This window comes from Astatotilapia calliptera, chromosome 18 (assembly GCF_964374335.1).
Source record: "Astatotilapia calliptera chromosome 18, fAstCal68.1, whole genome shotgun sequence".
NCBI classification, from domain to species: Eukaryota; Metazoa; Chordata; class Actinopteri; order Cichliformes; family Cichlidae; genus Astatotilapia; species Astatotilapia calliptera.
In genome coordinates, this window is record NC_137439.1 from 17,432,579 (window position 1) to 17,452,558 (window position 19,980).

At 39.6% G+C, this 19,980-nt stretch overlaps 1 protein-coding gene across 5 annotated transcripts in view; it reads left to right on the forward strand.

Moving 5' to 3' along the window:
• The window catches only part of cacna1eb (calcium channel, voltage-dependent, R type, alpha 1E subunit b), a 59,506-nt gene extending 42,864 nt beyond the window's left edge, over positions 1 to 16,642 (forward strand). For 2 of the 5 annotated variants that reach the window (XM_080292204.1, XM_080292206.1), the window contains 22 exons: positions 1,426 to 1,522; positions 1,618 to 1,778; positions 2,793 to 2,930; positions 3,053 to 3,254; positions 3,340 to 3,504; positions 5,741 to 5,851; positions 5,940 to 6,020; positions 6,263 to 6,382; positions 6,500 to 6,565; positions 8,084 to 8,175; positions 8,310 to 8,484; positions 8,572 to 8,699; positions 8,963 to 9,059; positions 9,362 to 9,467; positions 9,608 to 9,715; positions 9,801 to 9,901; positions 10,968 to 11,071; positions 11,157 to 11,253; positions 12,862 to 12,966; positions 13,400 to 13,535; positions 13,705 to 13,859; positions 14,827 to 16,642. In XM_080292204.1, coding sequence (XP_080148330.1) covers positions 1,426 to 1,522; positions 1,618 to 1,778; positions 2,793 to 2,930; positions 3,053 to 3,254; positions 3,340 to 3,504; positions 5,741 to 5,851; positions 5,940 to 6,020; positions 6,263 to 6,382; positions 6,500 to 6,565; positions 8,084 to 8,175; positions 8,310 to 8,484; positions 8,572 to 8,699; positions 8,963 to 9,059; positions 9,362 to 9,467; positions 9,608 to 9,715; positions 9,801 to 9,901; positions 10,968 to 11,071; positions 11,157 to 11,253; positions 12,862 to 12,966; positions 13,400 to 13,535; positions 13,705 to 13,859; positions 14,827 to 15,351 — 3,070 coding nt within the window. In that variant the 3' untranslated portion in view covers positions 15,352 to 16,642. The remainder of the gene's footprint in view (positions 1 to 1,425; positions 1,523 to 1,617; positions 1,779 to 2,792; positions 2,931 to 3,052; positions 3,255 to 3,339; positions 3,505 to 5,740; positions 5,852 to 5,939; positions 6,021 to 6,262; positions 6,383 to 6,499; positions 6,566 to 8,083; positions 8,176 to 8,309; positions 8,485 to 8,571; positions 8,700 to 8,962; positions 9,060 to 9,361; positions 9,468 to 9,607; positions 9,716 to 9,800; positions 9,902 to 10,967; positions 11,072 to 11,156; positions 11,254 to 12,861; positions 12,967 to 13,399; positions 13,536 to 13,704; positions 13,860 to 14,826) is intronic. The other 3 variants (XM_080292205.1, XM_080292208.1, XM_080292207.1) reach the window with 3 other exon arrangements.
• Positions 16,643 to 19,980: the final 3,338 nt, after the last annotated feature.

The window sequence follows — 19,980 nt, forward strand, 5'->3', positions numbered from 1 at the left end:
CTCAGATTTAACTGTTTTCTCTGTGTAATTTAGGTGGTGTGGTTAAACATGGGTAGTGTGTGTCGCAGCATTTTGTTTCTTTACTTTTGAGTGCGAACATTACTAACTAAACTTTTTGTGCTTTTTGTTGTAATGTAGAGAATTGTATGTTATTTTCTCTGTTGTTGATATAGCTGTGATCCTTTGAGCTTTGCTCACAGTGTATCTCTTTTTTTTTTTTTTTGCCTCGTTTTTTTTTTCTCTGTTGTTCCTGTGGATATTATGACTGTTGGGGCTCCCAGCAATGTGATGGGGTAAAAATTTCAGTCACACTAAATGTAAATGTGTCCCATAAGCCACTCATATTTTTCATGTTTTCATATCTTCTGATTTGTTGTTTTCTACATTTAAAAAATATATATTTTTGTCTGCCTTTTGTCTGTTTGCTTTTGATTTTGTCACATTTTGACATTTGACTCATACAACGGCAGAGCCTGGCAGGTATCGGGGGGGGGGGAATGCTGATAATGAGTCATTTTGTCTATCAAGTCATCAGTTTTGCATGAAAATGAACATAAAACAAAAGTGTTCCAGTATATGCACACACAGCTCACGACAAGGCTAATATTAAGATAAAAACATTAATTCTCAGTGTGATCTAACTTTGATAGAATAAATATATTTATTTGAAGCCATGAGTGTCACGATGAGCTGTGTGGCTGGCAGTGGCTGGATCCAAGTGCAGGACTCTGAGACAAAACATTAACTTAAGGCGGCAGCTTTATTTGCTGGCAATACAAAAAGCAAAAACTCAAACTAGGATTGTTTAACTGTACTGGGATGGGATGCCTTGCTTGGCCTGGCCTGGCGATAGAAGACGAGGGTTACACACACAACAAATGTGGAGGATGCAACAGGGCTTAAAAAAACAACAACACAGGGCTTAAATACATACTGAGGTGATTAGGGAATGTGAAACAGGAGGAGAGCACAGCTGGGAGTCATCTGACATGACAAGACAAAACTCAACACATTGACATAGTACACAGACTTTCAAGGTCTAGGAGCTAGGAATACTAGAGACAGAAACCAAAACCAAGAGAATCAAAACAAATCATGGAATCAAGGATAACTAATACAAACAGAAAAACACTGAGTCCACAGACTCAGGACCGTGACAATAATCGTGCACAAACTACTAGTGTAATTGAATGAATCAGCTAAAATATTTGATTTAAGGGTTGAAAAAATACAAATGATCAAATATTTTACAGCTGAAATCTGTCAAGCTCCAAACATACACCCTCAAGTTGAATGTTTCCCCATTCATTTGTGTTTACATTCAGTTTTTACTGTGTTTTTTTGTTGTTGTTTTTGTACTTGTCTGTGTGCATCAGTCTGACCGTACAGCTATGTTTCTCAGTGCTACATTTCCAATGTCAACAGAAACAACAAAGGACGAGACATCAAGACGATAAAGTCCCTCCGAGTTTTAAGAGTCCTGCGACCCCTTAAAACCATCAAGAGACTTCCTAAACTCAAGGTGTGATGCAGACATCTGCAAACAGTCTGCTGTTCTGTTTTCTGGTGTTGTTGCACCAGTCCTTGACAGATTTTATTTGTCTTTCTCCTGCGCAGGCTGTTTTTGACTGTGTGGTCACATCTCTGAAGAACGTTTTCAACATCCTCATTGTGTACCAGCTCTTCATGTTCATCTTTGCTGTCATAGCAGTGCAGCTTTTTAAGGGGAGGTTCTTCTATTGCACTGACAGCTCCATGAATACAGAGAAGGAATGCCAGTGAGTGAACTCCGCTTCACCCTCGTCTGTTCCTACATTAGTGTTTTTAAAAATATATATACTTTATATATCTGAAACTCCTCCTACACATTGTCACTCAAAATGCACTGGTACTGCCACGCAAGATCATTTTTAATGTAAAATATGAATATGAGGAGTTAAGCTCTATAAGAGGTTTAAAGCAGTAAGTTCCTGGAATATGCTTATTCAAGTTAGATTACAAGACTAATACCATCCTTACAGCCATGTGTGGAAGAAAGTTTATACAGGACTCCATGCAGTCCTGTGAAAACACTAAGTATATCATTATTGCTTACGCAGGATTTAAGAGGGTAAGATGCTCAGATCTCAGATTCTACAGTCAAATGTGAGTCCATCTGTCTAACAGCTAAGGCTTGGGTCATGCAAGAGAACTTTTCTGAAGAAATTATTTAAAATTTCATTCTCATTTCTGAGCTGTCTTAACCGGGTTGAAGATGTTATGACTAAGACTGACTCTGTGTGATATCTTACACCATATATATGGCTTTGTTTTTTTGTTTTTGTTTTTTAAATCTGTGCAGTATTGTGGTGCAAAATCAATATAAATCCTTCTATGGGAGAGTATTACGTGGTTTTAAACTCTTTAAACAACTTGAAGGAAACCTACCCAACAAAATCACAACAGGAAGAAAATAAAACATATAAAAAAAATTTAAAAAGGGGAAAAACACGACTTTTGTGACAGCAGCGTCAATCAGAGAAAATGCAAAAAACTTCAAGCCTTGACAAAAAAATCCTCCAAATTGAAAGCAATGAAGCAGAAAATTACAAAAAAGGGCCCAAATGTGCAGCTTTGCTTATTTCTTATATAACCTCAGATAGTCTGTCATTGTCTGCAGATGCCAGTGAATAGCATGAGAGTAACAGTTACTTGTAACAAAGGCTTTAATGCTTCTCTTTTTTGTTACAACCGCTGGTCTAATCAGTGAATTAAGTGAAATGATGACCTCTGGGCTATTCTATTCCCCACAGAGGCTACTACATTGACTACAGCAGAGACAAAAAGGAGGTGAAGAGGAGAGAGTGGAAGAGACACGAGTTTCACTATGACAATGTCTGCTGGGCTCTGCTCACTCTGTTCACTGTTTCAACTGGAGAGGGGTGGCCTCAGTATGTCTCCTTGCGTGTTTATAGGCTTTCAGCTCAGTTTTTCTCAGCACAAAATTGCTTTCTATAACTTATGTGTGCTATAAATGAATCAACCACAGGTAATATGATTTTTTTAAATGTAGGGTCCTCCAGCACTCTACAGATGTTACAGAGGAGAACATGGGGCCGAGTCGGGGGAACCGGATGGAGATGTCAGTTTTCTATGTGGTCTATTTTGTGGTCTTCCCATTCTTCTTCGTCAACATCTTTGTGGCTCTTATCATCATCACTTTCCAAGAGCAGGGTGACAAGATGATTCAGGAGTGCAGTCTGGAGAAGAATGAGGTACGGAGCTGTGACAGCATTTCACACAAATTCAAGTAATTAGGCATCATCTTTTCACACATAATGCTCATTTTCTCTCCATCAGAGGGCTTGCATTGACTTTGCCATCAGCGCCAAGCCGATGACCCGCTACATGCCCCAGAACAGACAGACCTTCCAGTACAGACTGTGGCACTTTGTGGCATCGCCCTCGTTTGAGTACACTGTGCTCGTCATGATCGCCCTCAACACTGTTGTTCTCATGATGAAGGTAAGTGGTTCATTCAGTAAATGTGGAACAGTATCACAAATCATTTTAGATTGATTTCCCAAAGGCCCAGAGAAACACTGGTTTAATTTCATGCCAGATTTTTTTAAAAATCAACTTGCAGAGTATTGACACTCAAGTGTAAACTCTAAGTAGCCTCAGTGAGAAGTGACTTTAAACCTGTGCCACCAAATCAGTCCTTACCCAGGAGACATGGACTCCAAAAGACCTCTGGAGGTGTCCTGTGTGTAGATCACATTTTTATTTTCTAAAAGATGCCACAGATGCTCAAGCAGACTGGAATCCACAAGCCAAGTCAGCACTCTTTGTCACTTTATGCAAAAAACATGAGACTGGTCAGATGAGGCCAACTTCTTCGTTTGCTTCATACTCCAGCTTTCACATTCATGCACCCATTGTAGCGCTTTTACAGTGAAGGATCAGCACATGCACTTTCTATCATAGCCCAGCTGGCTAAGGTTTTCAGCATTTTTTGCTGTAGCTGCTCTTCTATGACCTCCGCTGCCTCACAGGTTTACCAGTAGTCCTTCATTTTTACCTCACTAGATACAAAGTGCTGCATAGCGGGAACAGACGAGATCTGGTATTTTGACAGGACGCTGATACTCTTGTCTTGCTGTCACAGTTTTGGCCGTGTTGCTCATATATCACAGCCTTCCTATTTTTCCTCTGTCAAGAACTGACTATTCTGCAGCTCTTGTAACAAAAAATGCTATTTACCTGTTTTTTTTTTGTTCTTTTTTGTGTTGTGGCTGCTTTGTTGTACACAGTGTGTAAGTTTGAAGATTTATACCTAAAAGCAGGGACTGGGGTTTTTTTTTTTTTGCTACAGCGGAAATTTGATGGCTGACTATGAGAGAAAACCTTGGAAGGTTTGCAGTAGACATAAGAGAAGATTTACTTTGTATGGTATTCAGTAAATTTACTTAATTTAATTTTAATTAATTAATAAACAATCGCTTTACAATTACTTTGGTCACTAGCATATTACCACAGAAACCGTAGTTTACATGGAAGATGCTGAGTTGTCTGCAAATACTTGCAAAGTACTCACAGAGCGGTCGTGAAACTGCAGAAAGCACAATGCAAACATTCGATTTCAAAGTAAAAGTTGCACCTTTTGAAATTTATTGGTTGCAGCGGTAAGCCACAACTTTCACTCTGAAGTTTCACTAAAGCTCAGTAGTTGATGAGTGTTTGCAGACAAGTCGACGTCTTCCATACAAACTATAAACTACCAAACACTCCCCAACCAGCTGAGGATTACACATTTTTTCCTGGCAGCCAGAGGTTGCTAGGGGGTTGCCGGCCGGTCTCTGTTTAACAGAAAATGGTTGCCGTAGTCCCCCACGCTTTATTTATCTAGTTATAGCCAAATCAAGATATTTAACAAGTTTCTGAGATTGTCTAACTCTTAAAATGATTAAAATCAATGTCTGAGTTTTCCTGAAGTTCAAAATCCTGTAATTACAAAGTTTTGTCTTATTTTTGTTTTTGCTTTTGTTGTGTTTTTATTTTTAATTGACATTTTGGAATCACTATACAATACCATCAACTTCAGCAATTTGTCACTACATATATTTTTCTGTTTTTTCTATATTTAAACAACTAAAATATCCATACAAAAAGAATGAAAGAAGAAGAAGAAGAAAAAAGAAAAAGAAGCAAAACAGTTTTTGTTGTGTTTTAATTGAACTTCAGTAGAAACCTTCAATTTCCATTGATCTGTCTTATTTTTTTTACTGTTAGGTGCCTTTGTTCAGTTTGTTTTGTTGTCTTTTCTCTTCCTTGCACTCTTCAATGAATGGAAAGGTTGAATTACACAATAAAAGAAAAGAAAAACGTTTTTAAAACAATACTGTTCAGTACTTTTCATGCTCACGTTCATGTGTTGTGTATATGTGAGCCGTGTTGTGAAGCTTGCCTTGTCACAAGAGAAGGTTTTGGAGCCACCAAATCATAAACACAGAGATAATGTAACTGTCAATACGTGTGTGTAAACACATTTTCTATTCATATGGATTGTCCGTCCGTTTTAATTCTTTGTATACCGTGCTGAAATTAAACTTAGAGAGGCAGCTGCAAATCCATCATTATGACCTTTAAAATTATGCTCGTCATGCTCACCAAAATGTCACCAATAATTTACTAATTATGGTAATAACTGATTGATTGAATGTCAGTTTGACCTTTGGGCCTGTTTTCTTTGTTCTTGCAGTACCACTCAGCTCCGGCAGCTTACGATACAGTCCTGAAACACCTAAACACGGCCTTCACTGTCCTCTTCTCCATGGAGTGCATACTGAAGATCATGGCGTTTGGTTTAGTGGTGAGTAGAACAAAAGAGTTTAGATCACATTTAGTTGAATTTCTCCATGTGCGATGGAATTAACCGAAGCGTTTCCTTTTTCCTGCAGAACTACTTTCGAGATACTTGGAATATTTTTGATTTTATCACTGTCCTTGGCAGCATCACAGAGATAATTGTGGATTTACAGGTAAGCCCCTGCCAAGACACCATTCGTTTTCACACTGTTGTGACCCTAAAATAAAAAGACAAGAGCATACTTTCTTTCCAAGCTTCCTGGTGTGTTACCCTTCCTCCAGACACAACTTAAGTCATGTTGTGATGAAATTCGCCATCTGTGTTTTACATCCTGTCTCTCCCTTCTGTTGCCACTCTCTGTCTCTCTCTCCTTCTCTCTCTCGGTCACCCTCTCTCCAACCACGTCTGTCCCAGTCGGTGAACACCATCAACATGAGTTTCCTGAAGCTTTTCCGAACTGCCAGGTTGATCAAGCTGTTGAGGCAGGGTTACACCATCCGTATTCTGCTGTGGACCTTCGTACAATCCTTTAAGGTTTTCCCACTACCTTTGTTTTTTATTATTTTAAAGATGTATCTAATATGCTCTAAGATATTATAACAAATTACAAGAAGTTTTGATAAACTGTATTTCCTGTTTCTTCTCCACCAGGCTCTCCCTTATGTCTGTCTTCTTATTGCCATGCTTTTCTTCATATATGCCATAATTGGAATGCAGGTAATATTTTCGATAATTAAACTACATCACAAATATCATAACAAACTCGTAGCTCTCACTTAAGGTCTGCTTGTTACTATTTATTCCTCCAACCCAACAGTTTTTATCGATAAAAAGAAGGATTCTCCTTAATTTAGCATAATTTCTGTACATATTTTTTCCTGGTATATCTGTGCCCTATCAGTGGGGCCACAGCTTGAAAACATCATGGTCATGTACAGTATAGAATAATCAAAAAGCACGCACATCATATTCAGGATATTTATTTAGTACTTACTCTTGTCTGCACTGTTATTTGTATGAGCTAGTTTGATCTTAACGGTTTCTGTACATCCATTAGTTACTTTAAGCCATTTTTTATACTATGCTTAGTTCTGCCTGAGGTTTCTTCCTGTTAAAAGGGAGTTTTTTCTTCCTATTGTTGCCAGTTGCTTGCTCAAATGGTGTAGTTTGATTGTTGGGTTTCCTCTCTGTTATGGTAAGGGCTCTACCTAATAATATAAAGCCTCTTGAGCCAAATATTATTGTGATTTGGTGCTATATAAATACAATTGAATTGAATTGAATTCAAGTATTTGCTCACATTTTTGTTTGGCCTGTTCATGCTGTTGGGCCACATTGAGAAAAATAAAAAGATGTATTTATGTGCCAAAATTGGTAATTTATGCCAATCTTTAGCAGTAGTTAGTACCTTAGGATATACATGAAGTGTTGTAAAACTAAAGGATAGGATGCTTTAGTAAAGTGTGTTGCATAAAGTCTAGAAACTGGTCATTATAGTCTCTTGCTAGATGGTTGTCAGGCAGTGTAAGTTTGATTGTTGGTGCTATATAAATACAATTAAGGGCATAGTAATATACATGTGGATCAAAATTAGATGCTATTGTCATGACATGTAAATGACAAGATACTTTCATAAGGTGATATAGGTGCGCAAATGCTTAAAAAATAGGTAATTGGAGATCATTTATCCCAATTTCAGGAGTGGGACCACACCTCAAACACGCTCCTTCCGATTCTCTGTCTATATATGTCTATATCCCCAAACCACAGCCTCAATTCATGCTCACGCCGTCTGCCATTATCTACTTCAAATGCTGTCAAGTCTGTAACAGGATATGGTCCCAACTAGGGAATTTTTGCCTGTTGCTACAGTAGGTGGTTGTTAGGGCTCATGATGACATCATACTTTCTCATATAGATAAAAACAATCAGGAGTCTAAGATGTACTTGTTTGCCAAGTTTGGTTTCTCGTCTCCAGATGGTCTAAGAGGGGTTCGTGGACAAACAAACAAACAAACAAACGCACAGACAGAGATTTTGTGTATTATAGTGTGATTTACTGATTTAGTCCTGTTGTTAAAGTTTGTTTCTTGGTCCCACCTCTTAGGATTGTTTTAGTGTGTTATGTGGCTATTTTTAATGTTTGAACTCTAGAAGATTAGCAGCTGCTATGGGAGAAGCTAGCAGCTGTCCGGGAAAAACTATGAATTAACTGAAGCCAGCTGTTTTCTGCAGGTGTTTGGAAACATCAAGCTGAATGACGAGAGTCACATCAACCAGCACAACAATTTTAAGACATTTTTCAGCGCACTCATGCTCCTGTTCAGGTGAGCTCAAAACTACATTTAGGCGGTGCCGCTGTTCTGAGTAAAGCTCCTTTGTTGGTGTTTGGTGTTAATCGTCTATGAATGTGTTATCGGTCAGATGTCAGCTGGATATTTGTTTGTGTTAACACCACCAGGAGTGCTACAGGGGAGTCCTGGCAGGAGATCATGCTGTCCTGTCTGTCAGGGCAGGAGTGTGAACCAGACCCCTCCATCGCCCCCCTCACTATGTCTCCGGACCACGAGGGCGGCTGTGGGACCGACTTTGCTTACTGCTACTTTGTGTCCTTCATCTTCTTCAGCTCATTCTTGGTCAGGACCAACAAAAATTTGCCTTTTCAGGTGTGTTGCAGTCTGCTGTGCCTTTCCTCTTAGGTTCTTGCCCTTGTGTTTTTTAAGATGCTGAACCTGTTTGTGGCTGTGATTATGGATAACTTTGAATACCTGACACGAGATTCCTCAATCCTGGGTCCCCATCACCTGGATGAGTTTGTCCGAATCTGGGGGGAATATGATCGACTGGCGTGGTGAGGCTCGCTCTTTTATCAGTTTGTGATTTGAAGCAGACCTGATCAACATTTAGGTACTGTATTTATCCAGCAGAGGGCAGCCAAAGAGCATAAATGTGAATGCTTTGATCTTTGAGCATAAGGAACACAAGCTGCTTTTCATCAAGTCCACAGTGGCATTTAGTTCAATCATTCTAAATACTTTCAGAAGAAAAGTCTGCTCTGTTTGCATCTTCTGTCTGCACATCCCCTCACTTCTCGTTTTTGCTTTCCCTCTGAAGCGGCCGCATCCACTACACGGCCATGTATGAGATGTTAACACACATGTCACCACCCCTCGGCCTGGGTAAAAAATGTCCTGCTAAGATCGCCTATAAGGTATGAAAACATTTTATTTAACACAGAAAGGCCAGATAAAATGAAAAGTGAGAGTTTGGTTATATAAAATAAATATAACACACAACAGAAAGGGCATGGCAGCTAGTAACTTTGTTCAGTTTTTCAATTTAAAAAATGTAGAGAAAGCAAATGATTGGTCTTTGTGAAGTTAAAGAAGTCAGTGGTTATGTGCATATGTGTGGCTGCTGTGTGTTTTTATGTGATTTAAAAGGTCGCTGGAGGTATTGGTTTACGGTCTAACATAGAAACTTTCCCTCCTTCTTTGTCTTTGTCTCTGGCAGAGGTTAGTGTTGATGAACATGCCCGTGGATGAGGATATGACCGTCCACTTCACCTCAACTCTGATGTCACTCATCCGCACAGCTCTGGATATCAAAATAGCTCGGGGTTAGGGTTGTGATTGCTTTAGTTATCATTTATCGGCTTTTCTTTTGTTTTGCTGAGCAGTTAATGTCTTCAGATTTCACATTTTGTTCCGTCAACAGTGCATCATTAAAAAAATGGTTAAAGGTGAGTGTTTGTCTCAGGTGGTGAGGACCGTATCGCTCTGGATAGTGAGCTGCAAAAGGAGATCAGTATTATTTGGCCTTATCTGCCCCAGAAGACATTGGACCTACTGGTACCTATCAACAAAGGTCTGGCTCTAACTAAGAAGGTGATTCTCACTGTAATGCTGAGAGATGAGCAGTGACAACTAATGGAGTGCTCCTGCTCTCACAGATACTGACATGACGGTCGGGAAGATCTACGCTTCAATGATGATAATGGATTACTTCAAACAGAACAAGGCCAAGAAGCTCAGGCAGCAGCTGGAGGCTCAGGTCTGCTCAGCACGTCACTATGAACTCTGTGACACCTTCTTTTTTGTAACTTTAGTTTTTTATAAATTTACTTTTTTTTGCACCCAGTTTGTTCAGGAGGTAGAGTAAGCCATCTCACCTGACCTTTAAAGGGGACCTATTATACATCCAGTTCCTGATTGCTTTAAGTTTAGGTTTCTTTTGTTATTTACCATTCCTTAAAAAAATTCTTGACCATATTAATGATATCTCCTATCACCGATGTCCTACAGAGCCAAAAATGAAGTGTTCAGAGCAGCTCTGTGTCCGAGCTTTTCCCTCATAGCGAGTACTTGCTCTTTGGCCATGTTAAAGACAGGATGTTTCTAATTTCAGACATACTGTGCAAATACAAGACCTTAGTTCTACATATATGTTTAATATGCACAATAAAAGACACATCCTGGTCTAAAATTAGTCCAAGAGTCCTCACAGTGTTAATGGAGGCCAAGTTAATGACATCTAGAGTAAGCATCTGATTAGACACCATATTTCTAAGATTTTTAGCACCATAAAATAACTTCAGTCTTAGGTGATTAAGAGATTAAAGGGCGATTTAAGAGCGAGGGAAGCATGTATTTTGTAAACAGAAATGGTCCCAGCATAGAAACCTGTGGAACTCCATAATTAACCTGAGAGTGTGAGGAAGACTCACAATTTACATGAACAAATTGGAGTCTATTAGATATGATTCAGACCACTGCAGCACAGTACCTTTAATACCTATAGCATGCTCTAATCTCTATAATAAAATATTATGACCAACAGTATTAAACAGGATAACAGGATAAGCCACTGTCAGAGAACATAAGAAGATCATTTGTAACCTTCACTTAAGTGACGTCTGTACTGTGATAAAGTCTGAAAGCTGACTGAAACTCTTCAAATAAAACATTGCTCTGCAGATGATCATTTAGCTGTTTTACAATTGATCTTTGAAGAGTTTTTCAGATAAAAGAAAGGTTGGAGGTTGGCCTATAATTAGCTAAATTAACACAAAGTTGTCACAAAGACGTCTACAGTCTTTTCTGTATTTGTCTCATTTCAGAAGAGTAGCTTGATGTTCAAGCGTCTGGATGCTTCTGCTCTCCCCGAGGACATTCTGTCTAACCAGCCACTGCCAATGATGCCGCACAGTGCTGGTTCAGCCCTGTGAGTCTGCAAATGCTTGCAACAGTCTGTACTTATGTGTGATTCTGAATGCCTTTGCTTACTGTTTTTCTCCATCTTGACACAGGACCAGGGGAGGCTTTGTGGCTTTGAGCCCCATTTCACCTCAGGAGCTGTTTTTGGAGCCCATGAGCTCTGACGTTGATACCAGTCAACAGAATCTGGTAAGACAAAGGACCAATATAATTGTAAAACATAAAACATTATCCCCATGGCAGGCTTTTTGGCAATGCTCTGACCTTTTAATTTATGTAGTTTTTGACTCAGAGTAATTTGCACTTGAAAGCAGAGCTTTTCTGCTGCTTTGATCTTATGAATAAATGTTACCGTAGCATCAGTGTGCTGCTTAGCTTTAATATGCCAGAGCAAATAAACAAAAGCAAATACTTTATTGCATATATTTTATTTTTTACTTTTGACTCCAGAGGTGTCATCGAAAAATTCAGCGACTCCAGCCATCAAAAATCAAAAAATCATACCTGATTTAAATGTGATCTCCCTCTTAACATCATGTCTTTGTGCACCTCTGGATCACTTCCAGGACAACTGCTTTTTAAAAATCTCTCCCTCAAACTCCTTTTTCAAACTCCAAACTTGCTTAGCAAGGAAACATCATCTTCTGTGTCAAATTGGCTGTCTTTTATTCGAGGATCAACAGAGCATAAGAGCTGGGAAACCAGCTGCGAACCAGCAACCAAACAGCAGCTCTCAGTGGAAGAAATCACAATTCCACCAGAACCATGTTTGTTGAACATTCATGGAGGTTTGCACCATGAATTCATCCCCCAGTGAATGAATTCACTGTCTCAGACTGGCAGCGCTGCTCACTGGCATCACCTTGAAGGTGGGATCAGCAAAATTTCAATAAAGGTGTGTTTTTGTTTTGTTTATTTTAATTTTTATGAGCAGTTTTGCAGAGTGGCTCTGATGGCACGGCATGCTGTTCTCCAACACGAGATAACTTGAAAATGCAGCTTTTCTTTTGTGCACTTCCTATTTTGTAACCTCTTCAGGATCCTGACCATCAGTTTGGGAATCACTGTCCTCACAGCAAAGAGTTTTACATAAAAATGTAATAAAGCAAAGTGTTTGTTTAGGTGTAACGCCACAAAAATTGTATAACCATGTGATGACTGATGCCGTTTTCTCAGTGCCTTGCAGGGCACCGCATCGCTGCTCTCTGTGCGCCTGTGTTTTATTCCTGTGGAAGTTGGAGTCAGAGCAAAGGGAGATTGTCAAACTGTAGATGTCTGCTGTGTCTCTACTGTCTGGTTTTAATGGTCTCTACTGCTTGTCAGTTGAATGATATAAAGTTGATCTGGAATACTTAATTTGCAGAGGAATGCGTTTGGCCCTCAGACAGGCGTTGTCTGGCTCTGTTTGTATAGCCATTAACACCTAAACATGCATGACTGAATGCACTTCCAAGCTGAAAAAGTCCATTTTCGATGTGAGCTGATATCTTTGTTGTCTGTTTTTCTTTTTCTTCACTCCTTGCTCCTCTTTTACGACCGCACTCTGTTTCTGCTCCTCCTTGAAGTCAGTTTTCCTGTTGCAAGTTCTCCGTCTGTTTTTGGCTGGAATGGCTTTTGACTGGATGGCGATGGAGATGGCGCTGATAGATAGTACTTTTGTCAGTGATGAAATGGCTTGTCTGCCCCTCCTCTCACCTAAACAAGATGTCCATACACAGCGGGAGTCCTGGCAGGGATGAGCCTGATTGGTGCTCTGTATTTCCTTGCGCTTCCTCTCTTGTTTCTGTACACACCTAGGTGGGCGAGTGCAGTAGGGGGATTGAAGCCCCACTGGAGCTTCCACTAGGGAGGGGCCTGTGTGTGCGGGCCTCTTCCATGCCTCGTCTGGCTGTAGAGTCGCAGGTACACACATCTCCCATGACACAGCTTCTGGGCTGGATCTCGAGGACGTCAGGGGCTGCATGGGCTCTTATGCCAAAGTCTGTCGTTCCTTAAGTGCACGTGATGCTGAGAAGTTCAGATCAGTAGAGTTTTGTTTCGACATTTGTTACTTTGGGAGGCTGAATAAGGTCCAATGAGTTGCTAGAACGGGCTGTGATCTTCGAATGCTGTTGCCTCATCTTGTTATGACCATTACTTTCAACCACAGAGTAAAGGAAAGACTAAACCTCTCAAATCTTTTAGGCTGCACTGCACTTTTGCACTGGCTAAAGCATGAAATATCATTTTTATTGTTTGGATCAAATAATCTGGTGGTAACAGAAGTATGCTTACTTATTTCCTTGTGTTTGTGCCCTGTTTTTCTATGTTTGTTGTGTGTGTTTTTAACTTCAAGCAGGCAGAGGTTTCTAGTGGCTCCATGAAGCGATCAGTCTCCACTGTTGCAGATCAGTGTGTGAATGGACTTTGGCAAGAGGAGAAAAGCCCCGAGCGAGTCTATCGACCTCGTCACAAGAGCTATAAGGCTGCTGGTTAGTCCTGCTCGCCTGCTGTTAGGCAACTGTGTTCATAGATAATGAAGAGCTGAATTGAATGTAGTCCTATGACATTTATATCTTTATTTTCCTCTTCTTCTTTTTCTTTTTTGCTCCCTTGTATTTTTGCATTTCCTGTTGCACTCTTTCCTGAATGTCCCTTTAGTTTCTCGCTCTGAGCGTGGCGACAGGGAGCGCGGTCGCTCCAAGGAACGCTGCCACCTCCTGTCTCCAGACACATCTCGTTGTAATTCAGAGGAAAGAAGCTTGCAGCCCTCACGATCCTCGAGCGTAGAACGAGCAGATCCCCAAGATAAACAGGTAGGTATACCTATTTAACTAATCATTAACACAAATATCCAATCAGCCCATCACATGGCAGCCACACAATCCATTTAGGCATGTAGACATGGTCAAGATAATCTGCAGAGGTTTAAACCGAGCATCAGAATGAGGACTTTGAAGGTAGTATGGCTGTTGGTGCCAGATAACCCGGCCAGAGTATTTCAGTAACTGCTGGTCTACTATAATTTTCCATTTACAGACCTGAGAAAGATAAAATATCCAGTGAGTGGCAGTTCACTGAAAGAAAATGCCTTGTTGATGTTAGATGTCAGACGAGAATATCTAGACTGCTTTGAGCTGATAGAAAAGCCACAATAACCCAAATAACCACTTCTTACAACCAACATATGCAGAAAAGCATCTCTGAACCTTGAAGCAGAAGACAGCAGCAGAAGACTGCACCAGGCACCCCTCCTATGAACTAACAACAGGAAACTGAGGCTACAATTCTCACAGGCTCACCAAAATTGAAGAAGATTGGAAAAATGATGCCTGGTTTATTGAGTCTCAGTTTCTGCTGTAACATTTGGATGGTTGGGTAAGAATCAACATGAATGCACAGATCAGTTGGGCCCATTAGTACCATCTGAGCATCATTTAAAAATCACATCTTACCTGAGTATTTCTGATGACCATGTCCATCCCTTTATGGTCAGAGTCTATTCATTCATATACAATTTAACTTAACAATTCAGAGTCCCGTGCAGTGGGGTTCACCATCATGTACAGTGGATACCCAAATACTGATAAGAAGAGAAGAACACATCAGAAAAATCACCTGCTGTTCTGAAAACAGCAGAAGACCATTTCCACCACTCATGTAAATCAAGAGAGCAGGCCACACATTCAAAATGGGCAGAAAAAACGTAAAACATAATAAGTTGTCTTTAAAATGTTGTTATTGGCGATTGTTGATTAATTTATTCTTTACTTTCGCTTTCAGGGCAACAGCTCAGACAGTCCGATGCCATCCACATCTGAGTCCAGCACTCCCAGTGGCCGACGACCTCTATCGCAAACTCCAACCCGCTCTCGCCCTCACATCTCCTACTCCCCCCTCGTGTGTCGCACACAAGCCTCCATTGGTGAAGATGAGGATGAACCGGGCAGCCCTGAGACCATGAGGCGGAGCAAGCCCACACGGAAGAGCCAAGAGGGAGTCCCAGGGGAGAGGCAAAGCGAGGCCACCCGGCGCACATCCCCACCTCGACGCTACCCTTCTGAGCCCTTCCTGGCTTTGCAAGAGGACGACCACAGCCCAGACCCCTCTGGTCCCATGGAAACGTTGACCTTCGAGGCGGCCGTGGCCTGCAGCCTGGGACGCTCAAACACCATCAGCACGGCCCGTCCACGCTCGCGGACTGGCTGGCAAGTCCCCAACGGACACTTTCGAAAGCGTCTGGCACAGACAACCTCAGTCGCTAGTTGTGACCCTCTAAGCGACACAGAGGAGGACGACAGGTGCTAGGGACAGGAGGCGCAACATGAACGGAGGAAACAGAATGCCAGAGAGATGTCACAGGACGCTGTACGACCGCATCCAGAGCGAAGGTTAATGCGACTCTTTCTGCATCAGTGCTTCAAGGCCGCGAGCCCGCTGGATGTTTGGTAAAAAAAAAAATCCAAAATGATGAAGAACAATACTTCCTGAAACTGTAGTTGCCAATTCACACAGAACACTGACAATAAATAAGGTCTATTTCCTGACTTGTACTTGATGATAGAGAGTAATAATATGTCACAAAAAAAACAAATGGATGGGTCAAATTATGTCATTTGTGTCAATAGGTATTTTCATTTTCTGGAGATGTTGCTCAATGATTCAGTGTTGCTCTAAACAGTATTTATCTGTGGGGTGTGTGAATATGTAACTACATTTTCTTATAAATCTATTGTTTTGTAAATACATTGTGATCATTACACCATCCCCATATATAAATTAGACCAGATCGACACAGCAAGCCATCATGAGGAGGCGATCTGATACTTACCAGACAATGTGGATACTAATAAGTAACACTCAATGATGCTGGATTTTTTTTACAGTATGAATGAATGTGAGGAGGGAAAACTGCCTGATTTTCCCCCATCGTTTTTTTCTTTTTGCTATTGAACATAATAAGTTGTGAGAAATGAATACAGTTATAGAATAACATAGAATATGATGCTTATTTGTTATTTCACCATGCAGTGTTGTAAAGCCATGCCACCACCGAACCTCAGATATTTGCAGACTTTTAATTATCCTTTGGAGATGGTATTAAACTTTTATTTTTACCAGTCCAAAAAAAATCCTTTAAATGAGAATTTTTCCCAACCATAATTAAACAGGATGTTTAATTGTTTGCCATGAATACAAAATATTTTCATCTAGTTTCAGTTTTGTTCTGTTTTTTTTTTAAAACTGTGAATATTATACGAACCATATATGAACACTGCAGACACACCACGATGCATTTTGCTTCAAATCTCCACATTGCTCTATTACTTACAAATAATGTACAGAGAAATTATGCTGTTTGTATTATGTAGAGAGAGAGAGACAACAAATGAAAACAGTGTCAGCTGATGAGCTTTAAACGTAAAGGAATCCTTGGAAAATACTCATTTTAAGGTTTGTGTATTTGTTTTATTTGCCTGATGAAGGCCAATTCTGTGAAACTCACTTAACCAAAAACTTGGAGTTCCTGGAATGCAAATACTTTGTGGGTTTTTATGTGTAAAATAGTTGTATATACAAATAAAGGTGTTCACAAGTTGCCATTGTTACTGTTTATCTTTTTATTTCTCATTTAGGAGGCCAAGTGAGACATCAGAAAGCTTTGTGACATCTTGAGCACTGCAATTAAAAACCAGTCCGAGTGCAACTGGAAACTGTCAGTCTGTACATTTAATTCAAGTACATATTTTGCAAGGAAAACGGCAAACAAGCACAGAAGTTTATTGAAACGTGCTAACATACATGGAAATACAGATATGATTCATCAAGTATATCCACTATCCCGCACATGCCTAGCCTTGTTTCTCTAACTTTGTGTCCAAACCGCTCAACCCGAGCTGTCCCTCTGACGTACTCATTTCTAATTTTGTCCATCCTGCTCACTCTCAGTGAAAATCTGAGCATTTTCAGCTCAGCCTGCTGTCTTCTTCTAAACCTACACAATAGCAGTTCTCACTACCATCTTGTAAAACTTGGCTTTTACTCTTGCTGCTGTTCATCTGTTAGAAATCACCCTTGACACTTGTCTCCACCTGCTCCACACTGCCTCCACTCTCTTCTCCACCTCTTGCGCACTGTCCATTGCTTTGGATGGCTGACCCCAGGTATTTAAACTCTTCCACCTACACTACCTCTACTCCTTGAGAGCTTGAAAAGAAGGCAATTGGACTTTTGTAAGTTTTTGAAGCCATTTCGCCTCTCATCCAAGAGGCTTCAGATGGTTGAGAGTTCCAGGCTGTAAACCCCCAGTGTGGGGTGCCACATTGGAGATGGTCCCAAGAGTCACTAACAAACTATTTATCTTTTGAATTGCCACCTAAGCTAAGGAGTGAAAAAAGGAGTCACTGGGGCCAACAGATAAAACCCCTGTAAGACACTGGCCCACCTCAACAGGATGAGACTCAGGTGTACACCTGCTTTTAAAGGAGAAAGGACACTCTTTAGAGGGTGTCATTGTTCACATTTTTGGACAGAGAGAAGTAAAGGAGGCCAACTATGCCCAGTGTGAATGACCATCCTTGCCATAGATGGTGGCTGATCAACTGCCAGCCACCTACAATGTAGTCCTAAGATCCCTTCCAGCGCCCATTGACACTTTGCCTCAGATGACCTCAATAGCTCACGTGATGGCTGGGTGGTGCAATTTCTCACAGAGGCTTTATCAGCTGGCCCTGGCATTTATAAAATGGCCCGTGACTAAGGGTGTAAATACCCTGTAATTGAGTGGAATTTCAATGTATATTATTTGAAATTACAAAAGAAAATCATATTAATATACAAATGCTTGAAGGTAGGAACACTAGAGTAAGGTAGTAACAAGTCAGGCTTTTACAGGAAACAAATAATTAAACTGTAAGTGCAGTAGTGCATATGTAAATTTAAGAACTGCATAATTTCCTGGTAAATTAGCAGAAAAACAAACACTATTTCCCCATTTTGGACCATAAGTACTTAACTCAAAGGTATGCTGTACTTTTGTGTATTACAGGCAAACTTGCCCAACTTCTGAGTATTTTACAGGAAAGGAGAGACATATTATCCTGTAAGAAAGAGTAAGTAAAAAATGTAAACTGAATTATAGAAAATCCATCATTCACATTGAACATAATGAATATTAAATGATGATGTAAAAAAAAAGATGCAAAAATATAACATTAATCCATTTCATATTAAAGCCCACTCCCTGAGAAGTACAGCGTACCTAGAATGTAAGACTGAGAAATATTGTTTCTCTACAAGATTAACAAACTATTTAAAATTAGTTATGCTGTACTTAAGTTATTACTTACATAATTGTGTCTCCTTTCCTGTAAAATACCTTGAAGTTGGGGAAATTTAAACCACTCCATAATATGGTCTGAATCCCAAAAAGTACAACATATTTATAATGAAAGATGGAGAAATATTGTCTTTCTGCTAAATTGCCAGGAAATTACACAGTACTTAAAATGATTTATGCACAATTTAAATTATAATTATTTCTGCGTATCCTGTAACACCAACCCAACTTGTTAACCCCTTATTATAGTGTATCTACCATTAAATATTTGTAGGTAAATATAATTGCAAAAAGGGTAATTTCAAATCAAATACACTGGAATTCCATTTGATTACAAGGGAATAACATTCTTAGTCGCAGGCCGTATTATAAAGTGTTACCCGAGTTTATTGCCTTGGACTCCCACCAATATCCTTGGCCAATATCCAAAGACAAACTTTGAAAGACCTTTGAAAAGCCCGATGATCTATTGTTCAAGACTACTTTAAAAATTAGAAGGAGGTCTGAGATTCTTGGAAGCAAAATATAAAGAAATAACAGGTAACTCAAGACTTTTGCACAGTACTGTTTGAGCTAGCAAAAGCTAGCCTCACCCCCAAAATTGATTTTCTCTTTGGTGCATTGATTATTTTTCTCTCTGAGTCACTATGAAATGTAATAATGGGGTCTCCTGTGTATATATTATAAAGTCAGTGTTTGCAAATAGAGAGTCTGGTGAAAGAGAGGCTGTAAAGAGGTCAGAGAGTGAAAGAAGGGTTTGAATAGGTGCACTCAGTTTATTAGAAGCACCAGTCCAAACACTGCGGAAAATATTACTGCTAAAGTTATATCCTTACAAAAACTTACTTCAGAGAAAGTTAAGAAATATTATCAGGAAAAGTTTCTCTGTAGTTGTTCCACAAGTCTGTTACCTAGTCCCAAATGACTAAATGTCATGTGAGACATTTAATCATGTGCACACGTGAAATACAATCATTTAAAATGCAACTAACAAATGAAAAAAACAAACAAACAAAACCCCCTTCTGGATAACAAATAACTTGTTAACACCTTACATGTGGAAAAAGGTGCACCCAGATGTATCAGTAATGTTCCCAACCCTCCCCTAACTATTTGACATATTACCTAATTTCAGCTTCAGATGAGGTTTAAATAGCCAGAGACGAGAAGGCTGTAACACAGCTAAAAAGTCATGAACTAAACATTGTGCTCTAAAATCTAACTTATGTATTTAAAAAAAAAAGAAAGTATAATGTAAAAAATGTATAATGCACATTGTATACAGTCCAAACTATTCCGGACTATTTTTATAACATGTGACCAAAACTGGAAATTAGATTTTTTGCAATGAATTACAGTGTTAGCTGTGTGGAAAGTGAAATCATTAGCTTCTAAGCAGGACTTTAAATGTAATTATCTGCTCAAAAAATGTTATTTATATACTTGTAATACTCTATAAGTATTCCTTCATATTAATGTAGTCTTTTTTGTAGAGATTAAATATTTAGAAATACTTTTTAACAGTTATTTATTTTTTTGGCTCTATTTTTCTTTGGCTTTATGTCCAATCAGCATGCAGAACTACAACCTACGTCATA